Source organism: Plecotus auritus, assembly GCF_963455305.1.
Source record: "Plecotus auritus genome assembly, chromosome: 3".
NCBI classification, from domain to species: Eukaryota; Metazoa; Chordata; class Mammalia; order Chiroptera; family Vespertilionidae; genus Plecotus; species Plecotus auritus.
Window position 1 is genome coordinate 155,529,887 of NC_137772.1, and position 24,397 is coordinate 155,554,283.

At 38.0% G+C, this 24,397-nt stretch overlaps 1 protein-coding gene across 1 annotated transcript in view; it reads right to left on the reverse strand.

The window, feature by feature from the left end:
* TRHDE (thyrotropin releasing hormone degrading enzyme) overlaps positions 1-24,397 on the reverse strand; it is a 386,033-nt gene that overhangs the window by 113,092 nt on the left and 248,544 nt on the right. Inside the window, exon 7 of the mRNA XM_080660595.1 lies at positions 19,569-19,634. Within this exon, the coding sequence (XP_080516721.1) occupies positions 19,569-19,634 (66 nt within the window). The remainder of the gene's footprint in view (positions 1-19,568; positions 19,635-24,397) is intronic.

A 24,397-nucleotide genomic window follows, 5' to 3' on the forward strand; every position in this document is an offset into this window, starting at 1 on the left:
TGACTCTTGGAAGAAAGTAAGGGTTCTGCCTACCACTTGAAATGAAAGGACCAGAATCCTATATAATAAAAGCCTAATATGCAAATCGACCAAACAGAGAGGGGGCTGGTGAGCAGGCGGTGCCAGACCAGCCAAGGCGGGTGCCCTGGGTCGCCTCCCACAAAGCGGGGCCAGACTGTGGCTTAGGTCTGCTCCCCAGACATCCCCCAAGGGCTCCTGGTCTGCGAGAGGGCACAGGCCAGGCTGAGGGACACCCCCCACCCTGAGTGCACAAATTTTCGTACACAGGGCTTCTAGTTCTAAATATTTTCTCTCCGTTCTCCCTGGCTAAAGCATTGACATATCCCCTAGCCTCAGAGAAGTCAACATTCCCATTGGGACTATGAATCCTACAGGATCCAAGAAATAGGAATAGTTGAAAGATTGTTCCCAATGATGCTGACAGTGAGGTTCCAGGGGTAGCCAGCCATGCTAATGGTACAAGTGAACCAACCAGTCTGTGATACAAGCTTGGCTAAATTTCTTAACCTCTGAGTCTCCCTTAGTTCTTATTATCTGTTTTCTAAGCCTGATCCTCCCGTCTCCCCAATGATTCTAAGAGCTACCCTACATCCTGCCAATAAATTTCTTTTTGCTTAATTTAACCAGTTGTTTCTGTTTTTTGCACTACCCAAACTCCAACTTATACAACACTAATGATTGATATACACACAATAAAGACATTTTAAATTTTATTGTTAACCCCAGAAAGAAAAATAGAAATTATTTCTTACAACTTATACAAAATGAAAAACAAAGAACACCTAGTTCTATTTAGTAAATCTACTATACTTTCAATGTATTATGAACAGTAAGAATTGGAAATAGAAGTAGATATTTAAATTTAAAAAGAGAGGCAGACAAGGAGGCTGGAGAAAAAAGGATGAAAGCTCCACAGACAGAAGTGCATGTGAGTAACAACGAAAACAAAGCCATGCTAAACTTTTGCCTTAGAGCTCGGAGAGCAGTTTTTAAACTGAGAACCATAAACTCTCAAATTAAATGTTTGTGTGTATGTCATCACGGTAAATGACCTTACAGGAATTCGTGGACAACAACAAAAGCAGATTAAAAGTTGCCAGATTACATCAATGTCACACAGGGATTGGATAAAACCCATTTGCAGCCCAGCCATGCACTTCAGAGCATGTTTCCATATTCCCTGACCTTGAGAAACAGAAGCAAGGAGACGAAAACAATGACAGATAAACAGCTAAACACAATAAAGCTAAACTACAGATCAATATATTATTTTGCTTAATACCTGAAGACTATTGGGAGATTATGAGATTAAGTAAAAATGCAAAAATGCAACGCAAAATATTAAAAAAACATTATGCAAAATAGACTATTTAAATTTTCATTCTATTAGATAAGAGATATAAATAATTATTTGATATTTATTAATAAATTATAACACATTTCCAAGGAAGAAACCTAGTAAAATAGGAATTGACAGATTTCTTGAGGTATGGACATCAGACACAATAAAAAAGAGGTGAAATTTATAAAAGAAAGTTATTTGAATGGATGAAACCAAAAATAGTTGAAAAGTCAGTTATATAATTGTTTGTATGCCATTTTGATTTCCATTTTTAAATGTATATTTAACCTAATTTGACTTTTAGAAGTTGCTTACTTAGATATAGCCATATTCAGATATTTCTCTAGGAACAAAAAGTCATTTTACATGTTTAAAAATCCATTTATCCACCTAATGAGTGCAAATTTTATAAAATCAGCAGATTTTCTTAAGGTGCAGCTAAATACACCAGGTAATAAAAAAAAAGTAAAGTCAAAGATTAAACCCATTAGCACGTGAAAGATTTTTTGTTTTTCTTAAGTTAAAGGCAATGGCATATTCTCACATCGGTTTTGTTATTTTGTGTGTGTGTTTTCACATAACTCTTATTTAGTAATTACAGATCTTGCCACCAATGCTGCAACGCGCAGGAGCGTCACCAGAGGTGAGATATTGCCACTGTTGAATTTGTACTGTCTTCCAGAACAACCTGGCAGGGTCCTACACCTGTCAGTGAAATACAGTGCATGCAGGTCTATAGGAGTGTTCTGGGGCACTGAAATATTCCCACCTCTCACTTCTGCTGCTAGCTCAAAATATTCCTGAGACATAAAGTGACTCTATTGGTGAAACTGAAGTTCATGAATTGCTTTTTCCAAATGGCTGGTAAAGGGGCTTTGACCACAACAAGCTCCTTACAATAAATAGGTAAATTATATCCTTGCTGGTAAAAATACACTGCCTCGTGTAAATCAAGATGCCCGCTGACTGCAGAGCATGTACAAGGAGTTCCCCATTCCCACTCCTTCTTTCTTCAGCCCCTGCGCTGAGGACTAGTTGAGAAGAACATGCAACTCAGTTGAGAAAGAAGTGGTATGTATGTTCAGAAAAGCTAAAGGATTCAGGCTGACCCTAACCAGCCATGTGATCTTGGGTAAGGTATCTATTTTCGTTAAGCCTTAATTTCTTCAACTAGAGAAAGTAGATAACATTGTACTTGAGAAAAATGTTCATAGAAAATGGCATAAAACAAGTGAAGCACTTAGAAAAATACCTGCCACGTAAAGAACCCAAAAAACTGTAGTTATTTTAAGACCAAGCTCAAGGTCGGGGCGGCCGGGGGATGGGGGGTGGGGAGGGGAATCAACATCTTCATCTTCAACCTTACCTCCAAGAGAAGCCAAACTTTTCTAGAAGCCCAAAGAAGGGAAATTATATGAACTTGGAGGGGTGGGGGGAAATCAAATCAAATTTTGAAAAAGTGAAAATGCAAGAACTTGAGACCAACCCTTCTTCTGACTTGAGGAAATCTTAGAAACTGTACCCCACCCAAGTCTGGAAAAAGAAAAGAGTTGGAGGACTCTGCCAGTTGTGGGGTGTAGCACTTTGTGTTTCAAAGAGATGTGATGGGATGGGCACTATTGCTCATGGAATGGGAGACGTATCAGACTCATCAGCACAAAATAGCCATTCCTGATTTAGTGATTGAGCAGCAAAGACACTGATCTTCAAGTAACCAGAAAGGCAAGGCTTGGGCAAGATAAAGACTAAACTCTCAAGCAATATGCACTATCTCACTTGTTTCCCATTCACTCATCAGCCCCCTTCGTGAAATCAATATGACTGCCTATCAGTGAGGATTGGAACAGAGGGCTCTTTACCATATGTTCTGGACTGAGAACAGTTCCCTGGAATATTCTCATATTAATGGCCATGACATAAGAGAATTCAATATGGGCAGATTAAATTTCCTACATGCTCAGAAGCATATGAGATTTGCTCTATTCAGTGCTAAAATTATATATACTTGTTAATTTATTATTTACTGGTAACATTAATGGCAGGTATTTGCCTTTCAGATCCTTTCTGTCTTTGTTTTCCTGATTATCCAGCTTATAGTTCATAGTTCATCTTAATCAATTCCTAGCAAACAGCCTCTTCTCCTTTGCAGCTCTGTCCTTCAATTATCAGAGCTGGAAAAACCCCCATCATGGATGAATCCAAGTGTTTTGCCTCCTCCAAACCTGCGCAGCTGAGCATCACAGGAGAAAATAATGCAATAGGGCAGTTTACTAGTAATTTCATTACAAATTTATAATCACCAAACTCAAATAGGCACTCAATAGTATCACGCCTTTCTATTCTTCCTAATCAATTTTCAAACCTCTCTACCACCCAGCATTACCTCACTTTCAGCTACTGACCTTGCTTCAAGGGACACTGAACTGAAAAAATAGAATTCATCAGAAAATAACTTCCTCATGTTCCCATTTACAAATCTCCAAATTAACTGGGAGTGTATCTCCTGTCAAAAACCATTCCTTTTACCTTCTCAAGGACCAATGTCCTAATTATGTCTTCTCTAGAGTTATCCAACTCTCCCTCTCCTCACTCCTTCTCTAGCTGGGCCCAAGACTAGTACAACTGTCTCCCATCTTTAAAAACAAAACAAAAGGCAAAGTTTCTTAACCCTTATCTCCCTCTAACTACCTACCCTGTTTTTCTGATCCACTTTCGTGGCCAACTTCTTTAAATTTTATTTTACACACACTGTATTCACTTAAGCATTTTTCTATTCACTCTTCCACTGAAATCAATACATTTGCAAGCTGCCAACGGAACACTTCTGTCTTTATCCTACTCCGCCTCTCAGTCGCATTTAACCTCATCGATCATTTTCTTATTCTTTAAATAAGCTTTTCTCTTGACATGAGTGACACCACACCCTTGGTATTCTGCCTGAGACTCCAGCTGTTCTATCTCAGTCTCTTTTGCTGGCCTCTTCTCTTTCCTCAACTTCTAACTGTTACAGCCTTTCAGGTTTTGGTGCCAGGCCTTTAACCCAGAAACCTCAGAATCATTCTTGGGTACCTTTTCTTCCTCACCTCTCATACTACATTCTTCACCCAATCTCCCCTTGGGTCCATTTAATTCTACCTTCAAAACATTTTGAATCCACCCATGTCTCTGTATAGCTACTGACTAAACCTCCATCATCTCTTACCTGAATATTGACATATCTTCCAAATTTTATTACCACATTTCTCTCTCGGTATTCGGTGTGCCCCAATCCTAATGTATTAATACAAATAGCCAGGTAACTGCTTTAAATATAAATAGAACTGTGTCACATGCCAGTTTTAAACTGTTTAATAACACCCCACTCACAATAAAACCCAGCCTTCTTAACACAGTCTACGTCAGCACTCCTGATTAGCTCCTGCCTCCAATGCTCCCTCCTCCCCTGTCATTCCTGAGTCTATTCACCCACACCCGTTCTTTCTTTTCCTTGGAAATGTTCAGTTCTTTGTCTCAGCCCTTTGCCCGAGCCCTTCCATCTTCTTTGAATGCTCCACTCCTCGCCCAGCTCTCCCCCATCCTCAGACCTAATTATACAAGCTTCTTCCCAAGAGAGATCTCCTAAACACCCAACTAAAGTTCCCCGACCCACCCACCTAAATGTTCTCTCAGAGCATCCTACTGTTTTTCTTCCTAGCATTTATTTTATTTAGTAAATATGTGTGTAGTTGTTTTTTTTTTTCCCATTCAGTGCTAACTTTATCCTATTATATATGAGATCAGGGCAATATTTATTATGTGCAGAATGCCCTGAATACCAGGTGCTTACATGGTGTCTACATAGAATAGATAGGCTATAAGTATGTGTGGAATAAATGATTAATTGAATATGTCTGATGGGTAAACAACGTGGACTTCAGACATGAAATTAAGCAGAGCTGGAGTAAGTACAAACAATAGTGCGGGAAAGGCCTGAGCAGGGTCGAGGGAGTCAATGGTGTTGGTGGGGGAGGGGACATTTGTAATACTTTCAACAATAAAGTTATGAAAGAGGGGGAAACAGAATAAAAAAAATCAAAATTTTGGTTTAGTAGCACAAAGCATTAAGAAAAGATTTTAACACTAAAATTAGTTATTATTCTTAAGGGAAAAATTATCTGTAGAATAATCATATGGAGAGACCTTGAGCAAAGGAATAAAGGTAAATAAAAGAGACTGGTTGTAAATGGATATGAAAATTTTTTGCGTGTATCATACTAACACGGAGCTCTCTCTTCTGTAGACAGAAACACAGAGGTAAGTAAAAATGGAGTTTTGAATGCACTTGAACCTTTTTCAAGATAGGTTCCAAATATATAACTTAGGAGGTATTTACAATACTTCTGTTAAACTACAAGTTTATAACGTGTTTTTTCTTAATAATTTTGACATTTAGCTATTACAGGGTAAAAAAGAATTTGTAGTAAGTATGTAAAGGTTCATTATTTTTATTACCATTTATACAGTTATGAAAATGAGTAAAACTTCCATTTTTAAATGCATATAACATGAATAAATATCTCAGAAAAGTGTAGATGAAATGCAAGGTAATATATGAAAAAATGTTCAACCTCATTTTAATAAAAATATATACGCTTGAATAACAGGGTAATTTTAAAATATAAATTTGTAAGAAATTTATTTTTAAAATGTGTAAGTCTCAATGCTGTTTGCTTCATGTATTATAAAAAGAGAACTTTCAAGTTTTATCTCTACCCTTATATATTGGTTTAACATTTTAGAAGAAAAATTGATAATATGCTTTCTGTATATAAGAGACAACCAAAATGTAATAAGAAAATTTGTATGTTAAAGATTATTACCCTGTTATTTAACAAAAATTAAAAAGCATTCTAGTGTTCACAAACAAAAAAAACTAAATATATTATGGTACATCTATGCCATCTCACTCATATTAACCTCTGTAATAAAATTGCCAAGCAAATATGAAAATATGAGGAACAAGGGGGGGGGAGGGAAATCTATCAATTTAGAAAGGTTTATATTTTTTTAGTGTCAAAAGTGATAATATTGCCGAGTATGTAGTTCTAGGCTATTACTTGAATGTTCCTAAAAGAAAACATAAAAAAGGGAGAAAAATAAATTAAAAAAGGAAAAGAAAGAAAACTGCTGGTGCAAGGCCTAAATAAATTAGAGAAAAAATGCCTCTGAGGCAAGTTTATTGTACTTCTGAACTAGCAATCTAACCAAATGGTACTGTCTGCAAATAGTGAGAGACAGTTCGCTGATAGGTGTACCCAAGTATGTGCATGTTGAAAGATCAGCATGCATTTACATACTCATCAACATACAGATACACCTACCCATCAGCCAATGTGTCTAATAATTTCACAGATACATTTTAAATAAAGTTATAAAAAATATAGCCTCAAGCTTATTAGCTAAACTGTATAATATGTCTTAAGCCCTTAATAAACAAGTAAAAGAAAACCAATAAATATAAATGTATAAGGTCTCCCCTGTTATGGCCTAAGGATCACCAAATAGAGATACATATCTTTAAGAATAAAGACTTTTCAGCTAATGCTAAAAAGTGGTCAGTTTATAATATTTAATTCAAAGGCAAAATTATAAGGATTCAATCCATGGATGTATATAAACAAATTAATTGAAACTGATGAATAAAAGTAATTTCTCTCTGATTCAGGATTGTAACTAGTTTTGCTATTTAATATCTAAAAGTACTTGTTTTTATTAGATATACTATTCTTAATCCTCACATCCATGAACTCTTTCCTTAAATATTTTCCTTCTGTAATATGCGTGTTAATTTTAGCTGTGCAGTTAGGTGTTAAATAAAGTAAATACTAATTATGTCAAATTCATGACTAAACACCAACAATGATAACATTATTCCCATACAAAGTATGGGAAAAGTAGGTTTTTAGTTGTTTGCATGGAAAGTAATACAATAATTAATAATTAATACAAGAATAAACTCTGTGTTTCACATACAGCTGTAAATCTACTTTTGCACCCCCCTGTTTAGTATTGAATGAACACAGCAAGTTATTATGAAGTTTTAACCTTATTTACCTATAGCATACTAAAGCTGCACAGCACTTTAAGTAAAACATGGAGAAATCTGAGAATATCTGTCTATAGTCACTTATTTCAGATTAAACATTATTCAGTTACCATCTGGATGAAACAATACTATCTCTTCAGAAAGGAAATTAACTTTGACACACTGTCTCTGATCCTCTGTTATTTTCTGACTTTTCATTTATCTGGAAACCTACATGCAAGGGAGCAAACACTCTCTCACAAATGTAAGTCAGCAGTTACCAAATAAAAATCCTGTGTATACATGTTAATATATAACTTTTCATTGGAACACAAGTTATTGAATATGTTGTTGCTAGTAATAATCCCTATGGTTTTGTGCCTGTCATTACCTTCAGGCTATCAGAATTTTATGAGCACAAACCAATAATAATCATATTTCCATTTTGCTTTTTATCCACACCTCATTGCCTGACATTGATTTGCATAAGCAATTTCCACTCTGATAATTGGAACCAAACATCTTGTTGTAGGTTACCTTATGGAAAAGAGCAGTTAAATATTAATCAAGAGAAATCATTCTTTATTCAACCATATTTAGATGATATTGAATTACCCTAATTGGTTGAGTAGAAAGGTGACTCATTTTCTGACATGGATTTCAGGCGTTGAGTTTATATCAAGCTTAACAATGATCTTTCTTCATAATTTCAATTCCCTCGTGTTGAATCATAACAACATGAAGAATGATACTGCTAAACATTAAGACAATAGTGTTTTCTTTGAAAAAAAAAAGCAACAGTAGTATGCACTAATTATTTTTAATGGCCACTGAGCCAATCAATATTATCTGAGGATTTCATAATTATAGTTGTATTCTTTTATTTCCAGAAAAAATGTAAGTAGGTAGATTAAAACAAGTAAAAATGAAATAAGAATGGTTAAAGTCATGTACAAAATTCTATCTAAAAGAATCATTACATGAATCACTTACTTTAAAAATAAGCCTATAATACTTATGTAATGAGGATTTGAGCTATTGGAACTTAAGGTCCAGAAACATAGATGACTGGAACAGATAGATAGATCTCGGTGGCGGCGGGGGCGGGGGGGGGGGGGGGCGAGATACATTAACCAAAGAACGTATATGCATATATGCATAGCCCATGGACACAGACAATAGTGTGGTGAAGGCCTGGGGTGGGGCAGGGGCTGGGTGGAGGTGGGCCATAAAGGGAGGCAAATGGGGGACACCTGTAATAATATGAACAATAAAAACTAAATTTAAAAAGAAGTAGATCCTAATTTATGGATTATATGCATAAGCATTGCTACATATGGGTAAAATTTAATGTTTATGCACTTAAACAATAACATCCCTAGGATATGAAAGATGTAAGAATTGCTGAAAGATGCTTTGGAATGGACAGTTTTTATTAAAGGAGGAATTCAGGGGAAACATTTATTCATGAGAGCAAGGGAGATTTCAGGGAGATGTGTAAAATAACCAAGAACTTCTAGAGACAGAAAAAAATAAGGATGGTAAAATTGCAGTATATTTCTATTTTAGAAACCTTATAGAAAATAAAAGTGAACAGCAACATTGGGCATTAAAGATTGTCCAAGTGGGAAAGAGGATAGAAATGCAGTTCCACTGCATGTACTCCATCCCAGTGTCCTGCCAGTAAGGAATCTGTTTCTGCTTGTGATCCTATATAATAAAGAGGTAATATGCAAATTGACCATCACTCCAACACACAAGATGGCCACCCCCATGTGGTCAAAGATGGCTGCCCCCATGTGGACACAAGATGGCAGCCACAAGATGGCTGGCAGGGGAGGACAGTTGGGAGGGACCAGGCCGTCAGGGGAGGGTAGTTGGGAGTGACCAGGACTGCACGGGATGGCAGTTGGGAGGGACCAGGCCTGCAAGGGAGGGCAGTTAGGGGCAATCAGGCCAGCAGGGGAGCAGTTAGGCGTCGATCAGGCTGGCAGGGGAGTGGTTAGGGCAGTGGTCGGCAAACTGTGGCTTGTGAGCCACATGCGGCTCACGAGCCAGGGTTTGCCGCTCTGTTGACTAATGAGTTTGCCAACCACTGCATAAGGCATTACCCTTACCCAGAAGTTTTGACTTCAGGTTAAAGACATTAGTACATTATTAAAATGTTTTTTAAGTGTTTTTCCCTAGCAGTGGTCGGCAAACTCATTAGTCAACAGAGCAGCAAACCACAGCTCGCAAGCCACAGTTTGCCGACCACTGGGTTAGGGGATGATCAGGCTGGCAGGCAGAAGCGGTTAGGGGCAATCAGGCAGGTAGGCAGGTGAGCAGTTGGGAGCCAGCAGTCCTGGATTGTGAGAGGGATGTCCGACTGCCCATTTAGTGGGATTGGGCCTAAATAGGCAGTCGGACATCCCTCGAGGAGTCCCAGATTGGAGAGGGTGCAGGCTGGGCTGAGGGACACCCCCCTACCCCATGCACGAATTCCGTGCACTGGGCCTCTATTATAATAAGAAAATCATAGTCAAACAATGTATTATTAAACAGATGTAAAGCCCCCCAAGGAATCTTGCCAGATTTTTTTTTATAGGATGACCTGGGAAGGGATTTGGAAATATTTATGCCACAGACAAATATGAGGTGATAAAGGTAAGAATGACATTGTGCCAAAAAAGGGTGATTTGAGCTGTATACAGAGGGAGTTACTTGTTACTGCTGACCTGCCTATTGCATTTCATGTCAACTCTTCCTACAGGTAATGTGTCATGCATTTGTTTTGTTTATTAGTCATCTTTACTCACTGGAATCATTGCTAGGAGAAAATCTTGGACTAGAAAAAGACATAAGCTTACTCTCCAGATGTCTTATGTATTGTTGGTCTTAAATTAAAAGCAACTTAAGCAAATTTCTGCTTAGATTTTTCTCCCTACATTTGCCATATCCCAGGAGGATCTGACCACCTGGAGGTGAGGAAGATAGAACCAACAGTTGTGATTATGAAAACCAAATCATTTATTTTTAAAAAGTTACTCACAATAGTAAGTTCCCTGTCTTTTCTTCTTTGGTTCCTCGTTTTAGAAGAGAAATAACTTTAGAAAATTAAAAATCTGACATATTACTGGTACTGACACTACTTAATCAACTCACTTATTCAAAGAGGAAACTGGGGATTATAGAAGACAGGCAAAATGACAATGTGGTACCATCTCACACCTGTCAGAATCGCTATCATCAACAAATCAACAAATGACAAGTGCTGGCGAGGATGCAGAGAAAAAGGAACCCTCGTGTACTGCTGGTGGGAATGCAGACTGGTGCATTCATTGTGGAGAACAGTATGGAGTTTTCTCAAAAAACTAAAAATGGAACTCCCATATGACCCAGTGATCCCACTTCTAGGAATATATCCCAAGAAACTAGAAACACCAATCCGAAAAGATATATGCACCCCTATGTTCATAGCAGCACAATTCACAATAGCTAAGATTTGGAAACAGCCTAAGTGCCCATCAGCAGATGAGTGGATTAAAAAACTGTGGCACATCTACACAATGGAATACTACGCTGAGGTAAAAAAAAAAGAAGGAATTCTTACTATTTGCAATAGCATGGATGGAACTGAAGAGCATATGCTAAGTGAAATAAGCCAGTCAGAGAAAGATAAATATCACATGATCTCACTCATTTGTGGAATATAATGAACAATATAAACTGATGAACAAAAACAGATCCAGAGGCAGAGAAGCATAGATCAGACCATCAAACCTCAGAGGGAAGGTAGGGGAGGGTGGGGGTAAGGGGGAGAGATCAACCAAAGGACTTGTATGCATGCATATAAGCCTAACCAATGGACACAGACACCAGGGGGGTGAGGGCATGAGTGGGGGGTGGCAATGGGGGGATAAGGACACAAATGTAATACATTAATCAATAAAGAAAAAAATAAAATAAAATAAAATAAAGAAGTGAATTATGGTCACTGGTTGTTTGAGTTTCTTAATTTCTCCCATCATAAATTCTTACAAAACTACTGAAATCAGTTGAAAATATCTACTCTAGCTACTTTTATGGCTAGAACTCTAGCAAATTTTATGGTTTTATTAGGTCTCTTACATGGAAATTAGGACATTTATTGAGAAGTATTGCTTAGTCTTAATACAAATATCAAGGAAGAGATAAAGGCATTAATACACTTTAAATCTCCATATGTTAATATGACAACATACAAAAATAATACAACACAATTTAATCAATAGAACAAGGAAGTTGATAGATTAAGTGTGTCAGATTGCCCGTTAGCAATTCATCACCATTCCCACTGTGTTCTACGCTCTCGTGCATTGTATGGCTTGGAAGCACTATTTACTGTAATCATTTGATAGTTAGGTCCAAGTTTAAATTCTGCATGAAAAGCACACTTAAAAGCTATGGAAAGCATGAAGAAGAAGGTGTCATCATTGCTCAGGTAACAAAGAGCAGACATGTGGGCTTTGGCAGAGACCAAGGTTAGCTACCCCCTAGCAATGGACATCAATTGCTGTGATACTTAAATTTCTTGATTTTCTGAACTTTAGCAGTGGCTTTTCTGATTTTTATTCTTCTAGTCCTCCAAACAGTTTGAGAAAAATCACATACTCTGTTAGATACCTTTCTGCTTGATGTACTTAGCATGGTTTTGATTTGTCTACTGTGTTCATACCAGGAGTGGTATATTCCAGGAAACAAACCCTCAAAGATGGAAATATACAATTGTTTCCCTGTCTTAATTAGATTTAAATGAGGTAAAAGCATCAACAATGGGTAATAAAATCCTGGCAATCCATGGTTTACAAGGCCTAGCCAGGCATCCTCAAACTACGGCCTGCGGGCCACATGCGGCCCGGCGAGGACATTTATCCGGCCTGCAGGGTGCCGCTGCCTGTCCAGCTTAGCAGGCGACTCGTCCCGGGCCCGCAGTGCGCATAGGAATTTGTTCATAGTTGTTTTGTTTTTTGTTTTTTTTTAACTATAGTCCGGCCCTCCAACGGTCTGAGGGACAGTGAACTGGCCCCCTGTTTAAAAATTTTGAGGACCCCTGGCCTAGACAGATCCTTAAATTATTATAGTTGCCTAAATTGAAGAATAGGCTTTGGGAAAAACAAATGACTATTTCAATATAACATTATAGGAGAATAGAGAATTATAAAATCTGAAACAAGAATAGTTATTTCTGACTAGACTGGAAAGATTACAAAAAGAATACAGTAATCTCAATGCTGAAGGTATGGTTGGTAGGGAATCAGAGATTGTCTCTAACTATGCTAAAAGATCTTGTGAATCCTTTAGCCTTAGAATCAATTTAACTGAAGAGCAAACTAAGATTGAAACTCTGAGTGGTAAAATCAGAACTCCAGCAAATTTTATGGTTTTACTAGGTCTCTTATGTTAAAATTAGGACATTGATTGAGAAAGTATGGGACACTAAAAAGTAGAATGGGGACTTTTAAAGTCTAAATTCCACTGTTTCCCTTGCCTTCAAAAACAGCTCTTGTCTCTGAAAAAGTCAGTTGCTCTTATTTAAGTCCCCTGTAATGACATCATCAAGGGTGAAGCTGGTTCTCCTCCCAACCAACCTCTAACCACCCCAATGTTGTCAGACCCATAAACAGAATCAGTTGCAGCAGATTTCGGGTACACAAGTAGAAATCTTGACCTTAGTAAGGACAACATACATACTGAAAATCACTGAGAAACTTCAAAAAGTAAGTCCTCAGAAAACATCATCGAAAATAACTACCCTATCTAATAAACAGGGAATATGCTAATTAATCATCACCCCTCACAAAGATGGCAGTGCCCACAGCAAATAAGGAGGGAATATGCTAATTGACTGTCATGATCTCAAAGATGGCAGCACCCAGAGCCACAAGATAGTGGCACCCAGTCTCCTCAACTCCCAGCTGCCCAGGGCCGCCCCGAGGGATGGCCAAATGACTGAACAAGCAGGCTGCATGGGGTGACCAGGCCAGCAGGGGGGTTAGTGAGGGATGACCAAACAACTGAACAAGCAGGCTGCATAGGGCAACCAGGCCGGCTGGGGGGGAGGGGCCATGAGGGGCAACCAGGCTGGCAGGGGGGGCTGTTGAGGGCGACCAGCCTGGCTGGGGGGGGAAGTTGGGGGTGAACAGGCCGGCTGAAGGGGCAGTAGGAGATGACAGGTCGGCGGGGGGGACATTTGGGGGTGATCAGGCCAGCAGGGGGGGCAGCTGGAGGTGACCAGGCCAGTGGGGGGGGCAGTTAGGGGTGACCAGGCTGACAGGGAGGGGGCAGTTGGGGGCAACCAGGCCGGCCGGGGGGGGCAGTAAGAGGTGACCAGGCTGGTGGGGGGGGGGTCAGTTGGGGGTGACTGGGCTGGCACGGGGGGCAGTTGGGGGTACCAGGCTAGCAGGCGGGGCTGTTGGGGGCAACCAGTCTGGCTGGGGGGACAGTTGGGGGCAACCAGGCTGGCCAGAGAGGCAGTAAGAGGTGACCAGGCTGGCGGGGGGGGGGGGCAGTTGGGGGCAACCAGGCCGGCAGAGGGGGGCAGTTGGGGCAACCAGGCCAGCGGGGGGGGGGGGGCAGTTAGGGGTGACCAGGCTGGCACGCAGAGGCAGTGAGGGGTGATCAGGCTGGCAGGGGTGGGCAGTTAGGGGCAACCAAGCAGGTAGGCAGGTGAGCAATTAGGAGCCAGCAGTCCAGGATTGTGAGAGGGATGTCCAACTGCCAGTCTAGACCAGCAGTTGGACATCCCCTGAGGGATCCCAGATTGGAGAGGGTGCAGGCTGGGCTGAGGGGACTCCCCCCCACCGTGCACAGATTTCGTACACTGGGCCTCTAGTAGTTTAATAACAAACATGTAAATTACCCAGAGCAAAATATGAAAGTGTAATAAAATATATAGTGTCACAAAATAGGAAAAGTAACTAAAAAGCAAAGGAAATATAAGTTGTTTCTTAATACTGGCAAAAGAAACATATTACCAGCAAAAATTCTCAGTAACAACAAATGTTGATTTGGTTGGACTAGCTATAGTGCTATAGTTGACTATTAAATAATGTGAGGGTTAGGGACACCAACTCCCTCAGAGTCAAAATCCATGTGTAACCTTTGACTCCCCCAAAACTTAGTCATCCCTCAGTAACTATGGGGGTGGTTCCAGGACCCCCATGGATACCAAAACCTGTGGATGCTCAAGTCCTCTATATATGACATATTAATGCATACAGTCAACGTTCCACATCTGTGGACTGCCAACCATGGATCAAAATGGTACAGGTATTTTTTAAATTTGTATATAAATGGGACTCCCACAGTTCAAACCCCTGTTGTTCAAGGGTCAACTGTATGTGTGTGTGTGTGTGTGTGTGTGTGTGTGTGTGTGTGTGTGTGTATACATACACACAAGAGGCCCAGTGCACAAAATTCGTGCACAGGGAGGTGTGTCCCTCAGCCCAACCTGCACCCTGTCCAATCTGGGACCCCTCGAGGGATGTCCAACTGCGCGTTAAACGGGCAAACGGGCAGTCGGACATCCCTCTCACAATCCAGGACTGCTGGCTCCCAAGTGCTCGCCTATCTGCCTTCCTGATTGCCCCTAACCGCTTCTGCTTGCCAGCCTGATCACCCCCTAACCACTCCCCTGCCAGCCTGATTGATGCCTAACTGCTCCCCTGCCAGCCTGTTTGCCCCTAACTGCCCTTCCCTGCAGACCTGTGTCCCCCCCAACTGCCCTTCCCTGCAGGCCCGGTTGCCCCCAACTTCCCTCCTCTGCCAGCCTGGTCACCCCTAACTGCCCTCCCCTTCAGGCTTGATTGCCCCCAACTGCCCTCCCTTGCAGGCCTGGTCCCTCCCAACTGCCCTCCCCTGCTGACCATTTTGTGGCAGCCATCTTGTGTGTTGAAGTGATGGTCAATTTGCATATTACTCTTTTATTAGATAGGATAGAGGCCTGGTGCATGGGCGGGGGTCAGTTGGTTTGCCCTGAAGGGTGTCCTGGATCAGGGTGGGGGTTCCCTTGGGGTGTGGGGCAGCCTGGGCGAGGGGCCTGTGATGGTTTGCAGGCTGGCCACACCCCCTGGCGACCGAAGTGGAGGCCCTGGTATCTGGGATTTATTTCTCTTCTATAATTGAAACTTTGTAGCCTGGAGTGGAGGCCTAGGCCAGCCAGGGTGTTCAGAAAGCTTGGCTTCCTCCATTACTGGCGGCAACTCAAGCCTCCTGCTCTCTCCAGCTCCGTGCCTGCCGCCATTTTTGTTGGGATTTATTTATCTTCTATAATTGAAACTTTGTAGCCTTGAGTGGAGGCCTGGGCCCGCCAGGGTGTGTGGAAAGCTTGGTTTCCTCCATTTCCAGGGAAACCCAAGCCTCCTGCTCGCTCCAGAGCCGGAGCCATCTTGGTTGGGTTAATTTGCATACTTGCTCCTGATTGGCTGGTGGGCGTGGTTTGTGGGTGTAGCGGAGTGATGGTTAATTTGCATATTACTCTTTTATTAGATAGGATATGTGTGTGTGTATATATATATATGTGTATATATATATATAGTTTTAATATTCAGATGATTAACTGATGATTCAAAAACAGGGAATCACTCAGATTTGCACATCTAAGTTATAAATTTTTCAATCAAATTAAAATACTTTCCATAATTAAAGTATCAAACCAAAATTATCTAACTAGTAAAATGTATCAAATAAATCTTAAATTCAGAGAATCTGAAAGGTGGAAAAAATCTTAAAGAATATCTTGTCCAACTCTTGCATTTTGTAACTATAAAGTCAGAGACCAAGAAAGGTTTGAATTCTTTGTAGAAAACATGCCATTAATTAGAAACAGAAATTAGAGTCACTTCTCCCTACTCATTCCATTGCCTTATCCCTCCCAAAATATGCCTGTTATTATTTTGGGTAATGAATTATTTAGATAGTAGATATGTTCAGTTTATAAAATATAAACATTTCTATGTTTTAAAAACATATTATTTACAAGTGGCATACAAAATCAAAGTTTCAAGCTTGGTAGGTTCTACACCTCACTTCCAATTTAAACATCAAAACAGAAGCTAATTTACTAATGGTAGCCAGGATAAAATTTTTATGTATGTATACACTATTTAAAAAATGTTTTGAGGTAATTTATTTAAAAACAAAACAAAACAAAAAAAACTCCGCAAGACTGAAGGATTTAAACATCAGACAAAATTCAGGAAGCAAGGGGGATTAGGCAAAAATGTATCAAGAAGACCAGGAAAATTGTGGTTATGCAATATAAAACTGTTTTTTAAACTTACTAAAAGCTGACTCAATGGATTATGTGGCTATTAGGAGCAAAACATTTTTCAAAAAGTCTCTGAGTCCCTTCCTACTGAGAAATATATGTGTGATCTGAAAATTAAAATATATTTTCTAATATAAAATATTACAAAAGTTAGAAAAATATAGTTTAATCTATACTCAGGTACTTTGGATATTAAATAGGAGCATGTGAACTGATCTGAAAACCTACTACTTCTGTATATTATTTTTATTATATTTAATATATAAAATATTACATTTATAATTTACTATTTATATTTATTATACAGCATATCCCCAAAAATGTATACATACTTTGAATGATTATGAAGTCAGAGTTTATTAACATACAGTTCATTTTCAAAATTAAGTGAGTTATCAACTGTTAGAGTGTGTATGCATTTTGGGGACACCCTATATATTTATTATTTATCATAAATAATTTTTTTGTGTTTGCATTAGTAAAAATATTTTGCCTTGTTTCCAAAAGAGCATGAGTCAAAAGAATACAAAACTTGTAAGGTAACACAAATTTTCGGAGGAAGAAAACACGCCATTATTATTGTTCCTGTGTGGAATACAAGGGCTAAGGACCAAATACAAAGAAGAAAGAAGAAGATGAAGAAGATGAAAAGAGGGAGAAGAAGGAGGAGGACAAGAAGGAGAAGGATGAATAATAATAAAGGGAAGGAAAGAAGGAGGAAGAAAGAGAAAAATATATAATAAGGCTAATATTTGGAATTGTTTACACCTGTAAATCTAACCTGAGTCTGTTTGCAAATATAAACTCCATTTGTCAACACAGAAATAGCCATGGTTAATGTAAAGACAATTAATAGATTTTCCAGCAGAGGTAAGCGCTGACAGTCCAGATTATCTCTTTCAACAAGACTATAAAACCAAGACTCCCTAGAGACTTGTGGATGGGAAATATATTAATATCAACTCTGTGACCACTCAGCACCATGACATAAAGTGTCTGTTCAGGAGGTCATTTCCAAAATGTATCCCATACATCTTCATGCACAAGAGATGATAATTTATCACCTAGACATAGGGATCTACTGTAAACTAATCCAACTGCTGATGATACACTAAATCAGCTTGAGTGATGAGTATAAATAAAGCTGTGAGGAAGTACTGAAGGATAGAGATCCATCTGATCAATGAGATGTCACAAGGCGAATGAAATGCAATGTTGACAAGTATAGAGTCCCTCCGTTAAAAATTAACCAAATCAAGTATCAGAGCATAAAGGTACACATTAACACAAGCTTCAAATGAAAGTTTAATATATGGAAGTCAGAGGGCAAATAGTCTTTTTCAGATAAAACTGAACAGACTGGGTCACTAGAATTGGGTGAATTAAAATTGATGTATTTCGCATACCACAGAAAGCAAGACAGGATAAAGAAAAATGCTGCAAGACAATAATCCTTTCCAAATAATATAACTATACTTATTCAATCTACCAAACAAATCCATACACACAGATGAGGAAAAACAATAAAAATTGTATACAGAAAATGATTTCACATCAACTTGCTACCAGGAAATCCAATTTGATTTATGTTGCCTTAAGAAAGCTTAGATATTTTCTGGAACTGTCATGCTACAACTTCAATGGGGAAAAACAAAAGAGTGGGGATAAGGAAGGACATTTGTCCAGAAAGTTTATATTCATGGAGGGCACTCCTTGAGAAAAAGGATTTTCTAACTATGTGATCAGAATAGAGACTTTAGCACCTGGTCAGTAGCTTCAATGGAACTCAGCTATTCTAAAGGTGTCCCTAATAGAAAGAGCTGATAAAGTAAATTTCAACCTCTGCTGGAGCAAATCTGTAACAATATTTTCTAAGGAAATTTATTCTTTAAGAAATGTATACTCTTTATTTGTTGTGTAAAGTATATGTAGCTTTGTCATAACAATCTTGCTTTGTATTTTTTAGTTTATTTTGGGTAAAGATCAAATTAGACTACTAAAATATGACCTGGTCCCATATGTAGTTTATTTAAATTTCAAAATGAAAAGCTTACTAAGAACAGATAAGATTGATTGCTCTCTCTGTCTTGGCATAATTGTATTTCAGGTGAACATCAATTTGCTTTAAAGGACACTTCTAAGTAGCAGAATGCATCATAAATAATTCATCAATCACAGCTGCTAGGAACATGATTTACTTCAATAGAGGCAATGGAATAAAAGTTACATTTTTCTATGTTTGTGTTTGCTTTCAAGAGTTAAGAATCTTTCTTTTCTAAAAATCCACTGTTAGATTCCATACTTCATAGTACAAATGCAGTAAGATAAAATTATTTATTTCCCCCCTTTATTTAAAATATTGTATTTTCCAATTTAAAGACATTTAAATAACTTTGGAACAAATAACAATCTACACATGTCAACAATAAAATAACATAAAAGGCACATATTTGAAAAATGAAATCAAGATTTTCTCAAATACATATTTTTGTAAAGGCTAACATAGTTTGTTTTCACTGTATATAAAATTTTAAATGGAAGAAAAGGAAAGCAGACTCAAAAATCTTTTGTAGATTATTTAGGATCTGCTATATTTGAAAATTACTTCAATTTTAAAATGTGTAGTAAAGAGATTCTAAATGGTATAACAGTTTGAGTTTTATTGGTTGGTATAGTGAGTATCTTACCTCTTTCATTTGTCATATGGAAAGATACTGCTTACCTTACTCATCTGAAAGGTTTCCATCAAATTCAGAAATTTTGTATTGACAATTTTTCAAGCTGTGAAAAATCTTTAAAATAAATATGAGGGCAGGAAAAAGATAAGAGAAAATAGAAAGCATTTTACTTACTTGCAAACCCCTCTGAAATACTGAATGGCCCATAAAATTTGCCAGCATTCTAATTAAAGCAGCACCCTGTGGGAAAAGAGTATTTAAAAATAAAGAAAAGAATTTCAACCAAGTAACATTATTCTAAAATTATCCTATATTAAACAAAAATAGTTTGATTCACTCATGCTACTTTATTCTTAACAATAGTTAAAAAATAAAAAAATCATGAATACAGTATTCCTCTTACAGGTAACAGTTGCATTTTTTGCTTTGTGAATCAAAGACCAATGATTTCAAAATAGAAATCTGCTAGACAGAATATCTCAGGGCAATAATAAGCTGTAATTCAGGAGTAATAAAAATTGTATTAAGCACTATGTATGACAGAGTTAATAAAACATGATTCTTTGGTACTTACAAGTTCATAATCCAATAAGGGAGAATGCCCATGTTAATAAATAATCATATTAAAATATAGCATTGGAGTAACATAGCTACTTACTCTAACCCTGGCTCAAGAAAGAATAGTTTAGCTATAGAAATAGAGACCAGAAATACCAAGCAATCAGATTATCTGGTTTCAACTCCTGGTTCTGACACCTACTTGCCATATTAACTCAGGGAAAAAATATTTAACCTCTATGTTCCTCACTTTTCTCACTTGTAAAGTGTAGGCAATAACAGTCCCAATTTAATATGGCTGTTCTGAGCTTAAATTAATTAGTATCTTAAGGCTGTTAAAACATGGTCTGAAAAATAGTAACTATGATATGCGTGTTAGATGTGAGTATTTTATCAAACTAATTATTCTTTTTTCCTGCCTATTTCTTTTAGAGGCTGGCTGCAGCCATATATCCATATGCAAGTAAAACATGCCATCACTATAAATATTTAGAGTAATAGAGGAAAATACTAATTTAAGAATCCACTTCACCTTGAGAACAATTATTATAATATTGTAGAACAATATCAGTGCAAAAAGGTAGACATGTAATCAATATGAAACATTCCAAGTAATGATGGTTAAGCCTGGATGATCACAAATTTGTTTGCAAAATATAAATAAGCTTTCAAGAAAGTATTTCAATCTGCACAAAATTGTTCTTAACTATGGCAGCAAAGTTTTAAATATTAAAAACAAGCCTGGTTTTAGGGGGGAAATCCTTTTATGACTTATACATCGAATGCACAGGCATTACAAATTCACTCTCCAGTAACTCATTCTTACCAGGTCCCTCATTTTTAATAAGAGCATGATATCAACCATATATAGACTCATCTGCCTAGGCATTGCCATTGTTACTAAAAGTGTTTTCTAGAATTCTGGGATTTTAGTGCAATACGATACTCAGGCTTTGTGGATCATCATTAAAGAGATATCATAAAAATTTTCAGTCATCACCAAAATTTCTCCCAAAGTTAATATTCACAACTCAACAAATGATAAGCTGGCCAAGCCATAGAGTTGCATGCCTCTTCTGATATATGTTTCTTCCACATCTTGTACTCTTTGCTCTTTCTCTTGCTTCTTCCTATCTTCTGTGTACTTGCATAGATACCTAAGATATAAGCATCTATCATTCAGTCTGGGGACCACATCAGAATTCCCTTTAGAACTTAACAGCTCTGCCTCTGGAATTTCCTTCACGAGCTCCCCAATGTAATATACCCACCCCAACGGGGGAACAATCAATTCTACAGCAAAACCACTTGAGGAGTGAGACTTTGACACTCAAGCAGTCATCTCAAACTTTCCTTCAGAACAGAACAGCCATCTTCAGATGATTTAGGTATTTCCCTCCAGGTAATGATGACTTGGTCTCTTGTCGAGCTATAAAAACTATCAATTTAGCATGGGCTAATGGCAACAGAATCCTTTCTAATCATAAAGAATGTGTCCATTTTCCTGTCTCAGTTCAGCTGGAGCAGAGTGCTAACAGGAAATAAAACCTAGAAATATATTCAACATATAAAAGCTATATATCACTGAACCCTCTATTTTTATTATCGTATAATTAATTACTTTTCAAAAACATGCTTGTGTTGCCCACTTGAACCTTTTAAATTCTCCAGAGTACTTTGCACTCTTCTATATTTAACTGGCCTTTTCTTTCCAAAGCTACATTTTAAAAATCCTTATTTCATAAAACTTCATAGACAGATGGGCTCTCCAACTGTCCTCTTGTAGCCACACGCATGGCACCAACTATGTATGGTTTATAACAAGGATCACATCTCTTAACGCAGGATAACTCATTGCAAGTATTAAACACCACCGCCCCCCACCCCTAACATACACACACTGAATCCCAAACATTTTTCACCAAGCAAATATTGTTGACAAAGTAACATACTCACTTACGATTCAAAATCCCAGCCCCAATCAAACAAACTGGGTGCCAGGCAGCCTAAATAGCTTTATGAGAACAAGTAGGCGATTTCTACAAGATTTCTATAATTTTGAGACTTGCTCAGGAAAACCCATCATTATATTTACTACACTAAGGTTCAGGGAGATATCAGGATGGAAACTACTACCTGGACTTTCAAGGTTTCATAAAAAATATTCCACAAAAGTATACTTATAACCCCATACATCAGTAATTTTTCTATTTGGGATATCTTTTTTATATAAGTTCCTAGCTAAAATTTATTTCATTTTACATTGTAATCACTTTCATTTGTGTCAGTCTCAAAGACAGTAAACATCTGCAGAGAAAGGGCTGTGCCCTATTACTCGGCACTCCCATTCCCTATGCCTGGCCCTTAACGTAATAACTGCAGGAGAGAAAAAGAGAAATTAGTTGCACGCATGGCAATTACTTTGTATTCTTGAAGACTACTCAGCCGGGATATAGAGTTTATTACTTTATTGGTGTACCTTAGTGATAAATAATCACTTTTGAAGAGAGGGAGATTGCAACTAATTTATTCCTTGAACATATGCTTATTGAGTGAGGCAATGCGCTCAGTATCCTGTAGAATATAAATAGGTATGCCACAGATTCTGTCCTCCAGGACCTCAAAACCTCACAAGTGAGATGAGAAGACACAACACAGTATGAGATGAATTGCAAAAGAAGAAAAATATTTGAGCGTATTTCAGAAAAGGGTAAGTTTATTATATCTGTAGGGATGCATGTCATTTTATTATATCTGTAGGGATGCTTCTTCCTTCCCTCTCGCTTAGCACAGGCTGTGAACATCCTGTTCACAGTGATCTCAACGCAGCAATCCCTACCCTCATGGCTCATTTCTCAAATATACCTCACACACCATAGCGACTTCTTCTCAGGAGACCTGACCCAGTAGGGCAACTCTAAATGCTGAGATCCAAACAAGTATGAATTATTGGTCCCTTAGCTGGAAAGGCATATTCCACTTTACAGATGTGTTTGCCCTTATCCAGGATATGACCAGGTAAAGAATACTATATCATTATATTCAGTTTACATATGGGAAAGACTGAGGTAAAGAGTTAAAGTAATGTGTTGAAAGTTACACAGGTGTAGTAGTTACTGGAACTTTTCTCCAGATGTGCATTCATGCATTCAGTTGTTGAGATATTTGTTAACATAGAAACCTCTGAGGTAAGACTTTCTTCTTACTTTCTAAGTAAAGAATTTAGTCTATTGATTCTAAATCAAAGTACTTTTAAAATGTAAATTTCTAAATGATGTGTCTGCATTAAGTCTGGGCATGTGTTGAGTGTATGCGAGTTCTAACATGATTTGTTACTGAATAATGGCTTTTGGTCTGGAATAAAAGCATATCTTAAATCCTCCATGGTTTTTCCAAGACATGATTTTTTTGCAATAGTTCTGTAGTTATATTTAGGATCTGAGTAAAAGAAAAAAGAAAACATCTAATCCTGAATATTGCTTACACACAACTTGATTAACAAAAAGAAAAGCAGAGAAAGGGGGTGGGTGGGGAGGTAATGGGGGGATGAGGACAAATATGTAATACCTTAATCAATAAAGAAATTTTAAAAAAGGGGAAAAAACTTTTAAAAAGAAGCAGAATGAGTGTCCCATTGCCCCAGTCACCCACATTTGGAACCTTGGAGTCTCTGATTTATTACTTCACGAGGCCAAGCCTCTATCCCTGCACAGAGAATTACTACACTACCTCCAGGTGGTCAAGTCCAACCCCAGGACTACATCAGACTAACTTTAGTAATTACTTCTGAAGAAGTATAACGTCTGTTAAAAGTCCTAGCTCTGTCATCTACAAGATATAAGAACTTAGTCACGTTAGATGAGTTCCTTGAGTATCTATAATTAGAATAGAATAATAACAACAACTGCTGCTGCTGCTGCCAGTGATGATGATGATGATGGTGAAGATACTTACCTCAGGATTTTTCTGAGGATTCATTTAAGTCACTAAAATAAAGCACTTGGAACAGTGTTTGGTATATAATACACTTCAACAAAAGTATGTATTTGTCTTCATTTTCATCACTACCATCTTTTTCATGTTAGCTCTTTGCTCCCCAAACTATTTTTTCCCAATGGTAGTAAATCAAGGCCATACACAATGAAACTCACCTACCCACCAAGACTTTTTTCCATGTATAGGGGTGGACAAAAGTAGATTTACAGTTGTGAGTACTTGAAACACTTTATTCTTGTGTTGTTATTATTTATTAATTTTTGTGTTATTTCCATACCAACAACCATCAACCTACTTTGCCTACCCCTGTAAAATCAGCCTCTAGTTCAGCTGATTTGCTCATTATCCCATGAGCACATCCCATACCCTCATGTTTTTATTATACTATTTACTTCAATTGTAATGATATTCTTTCCTAATCTAATATCCTAAACCCTATCCATTATGCA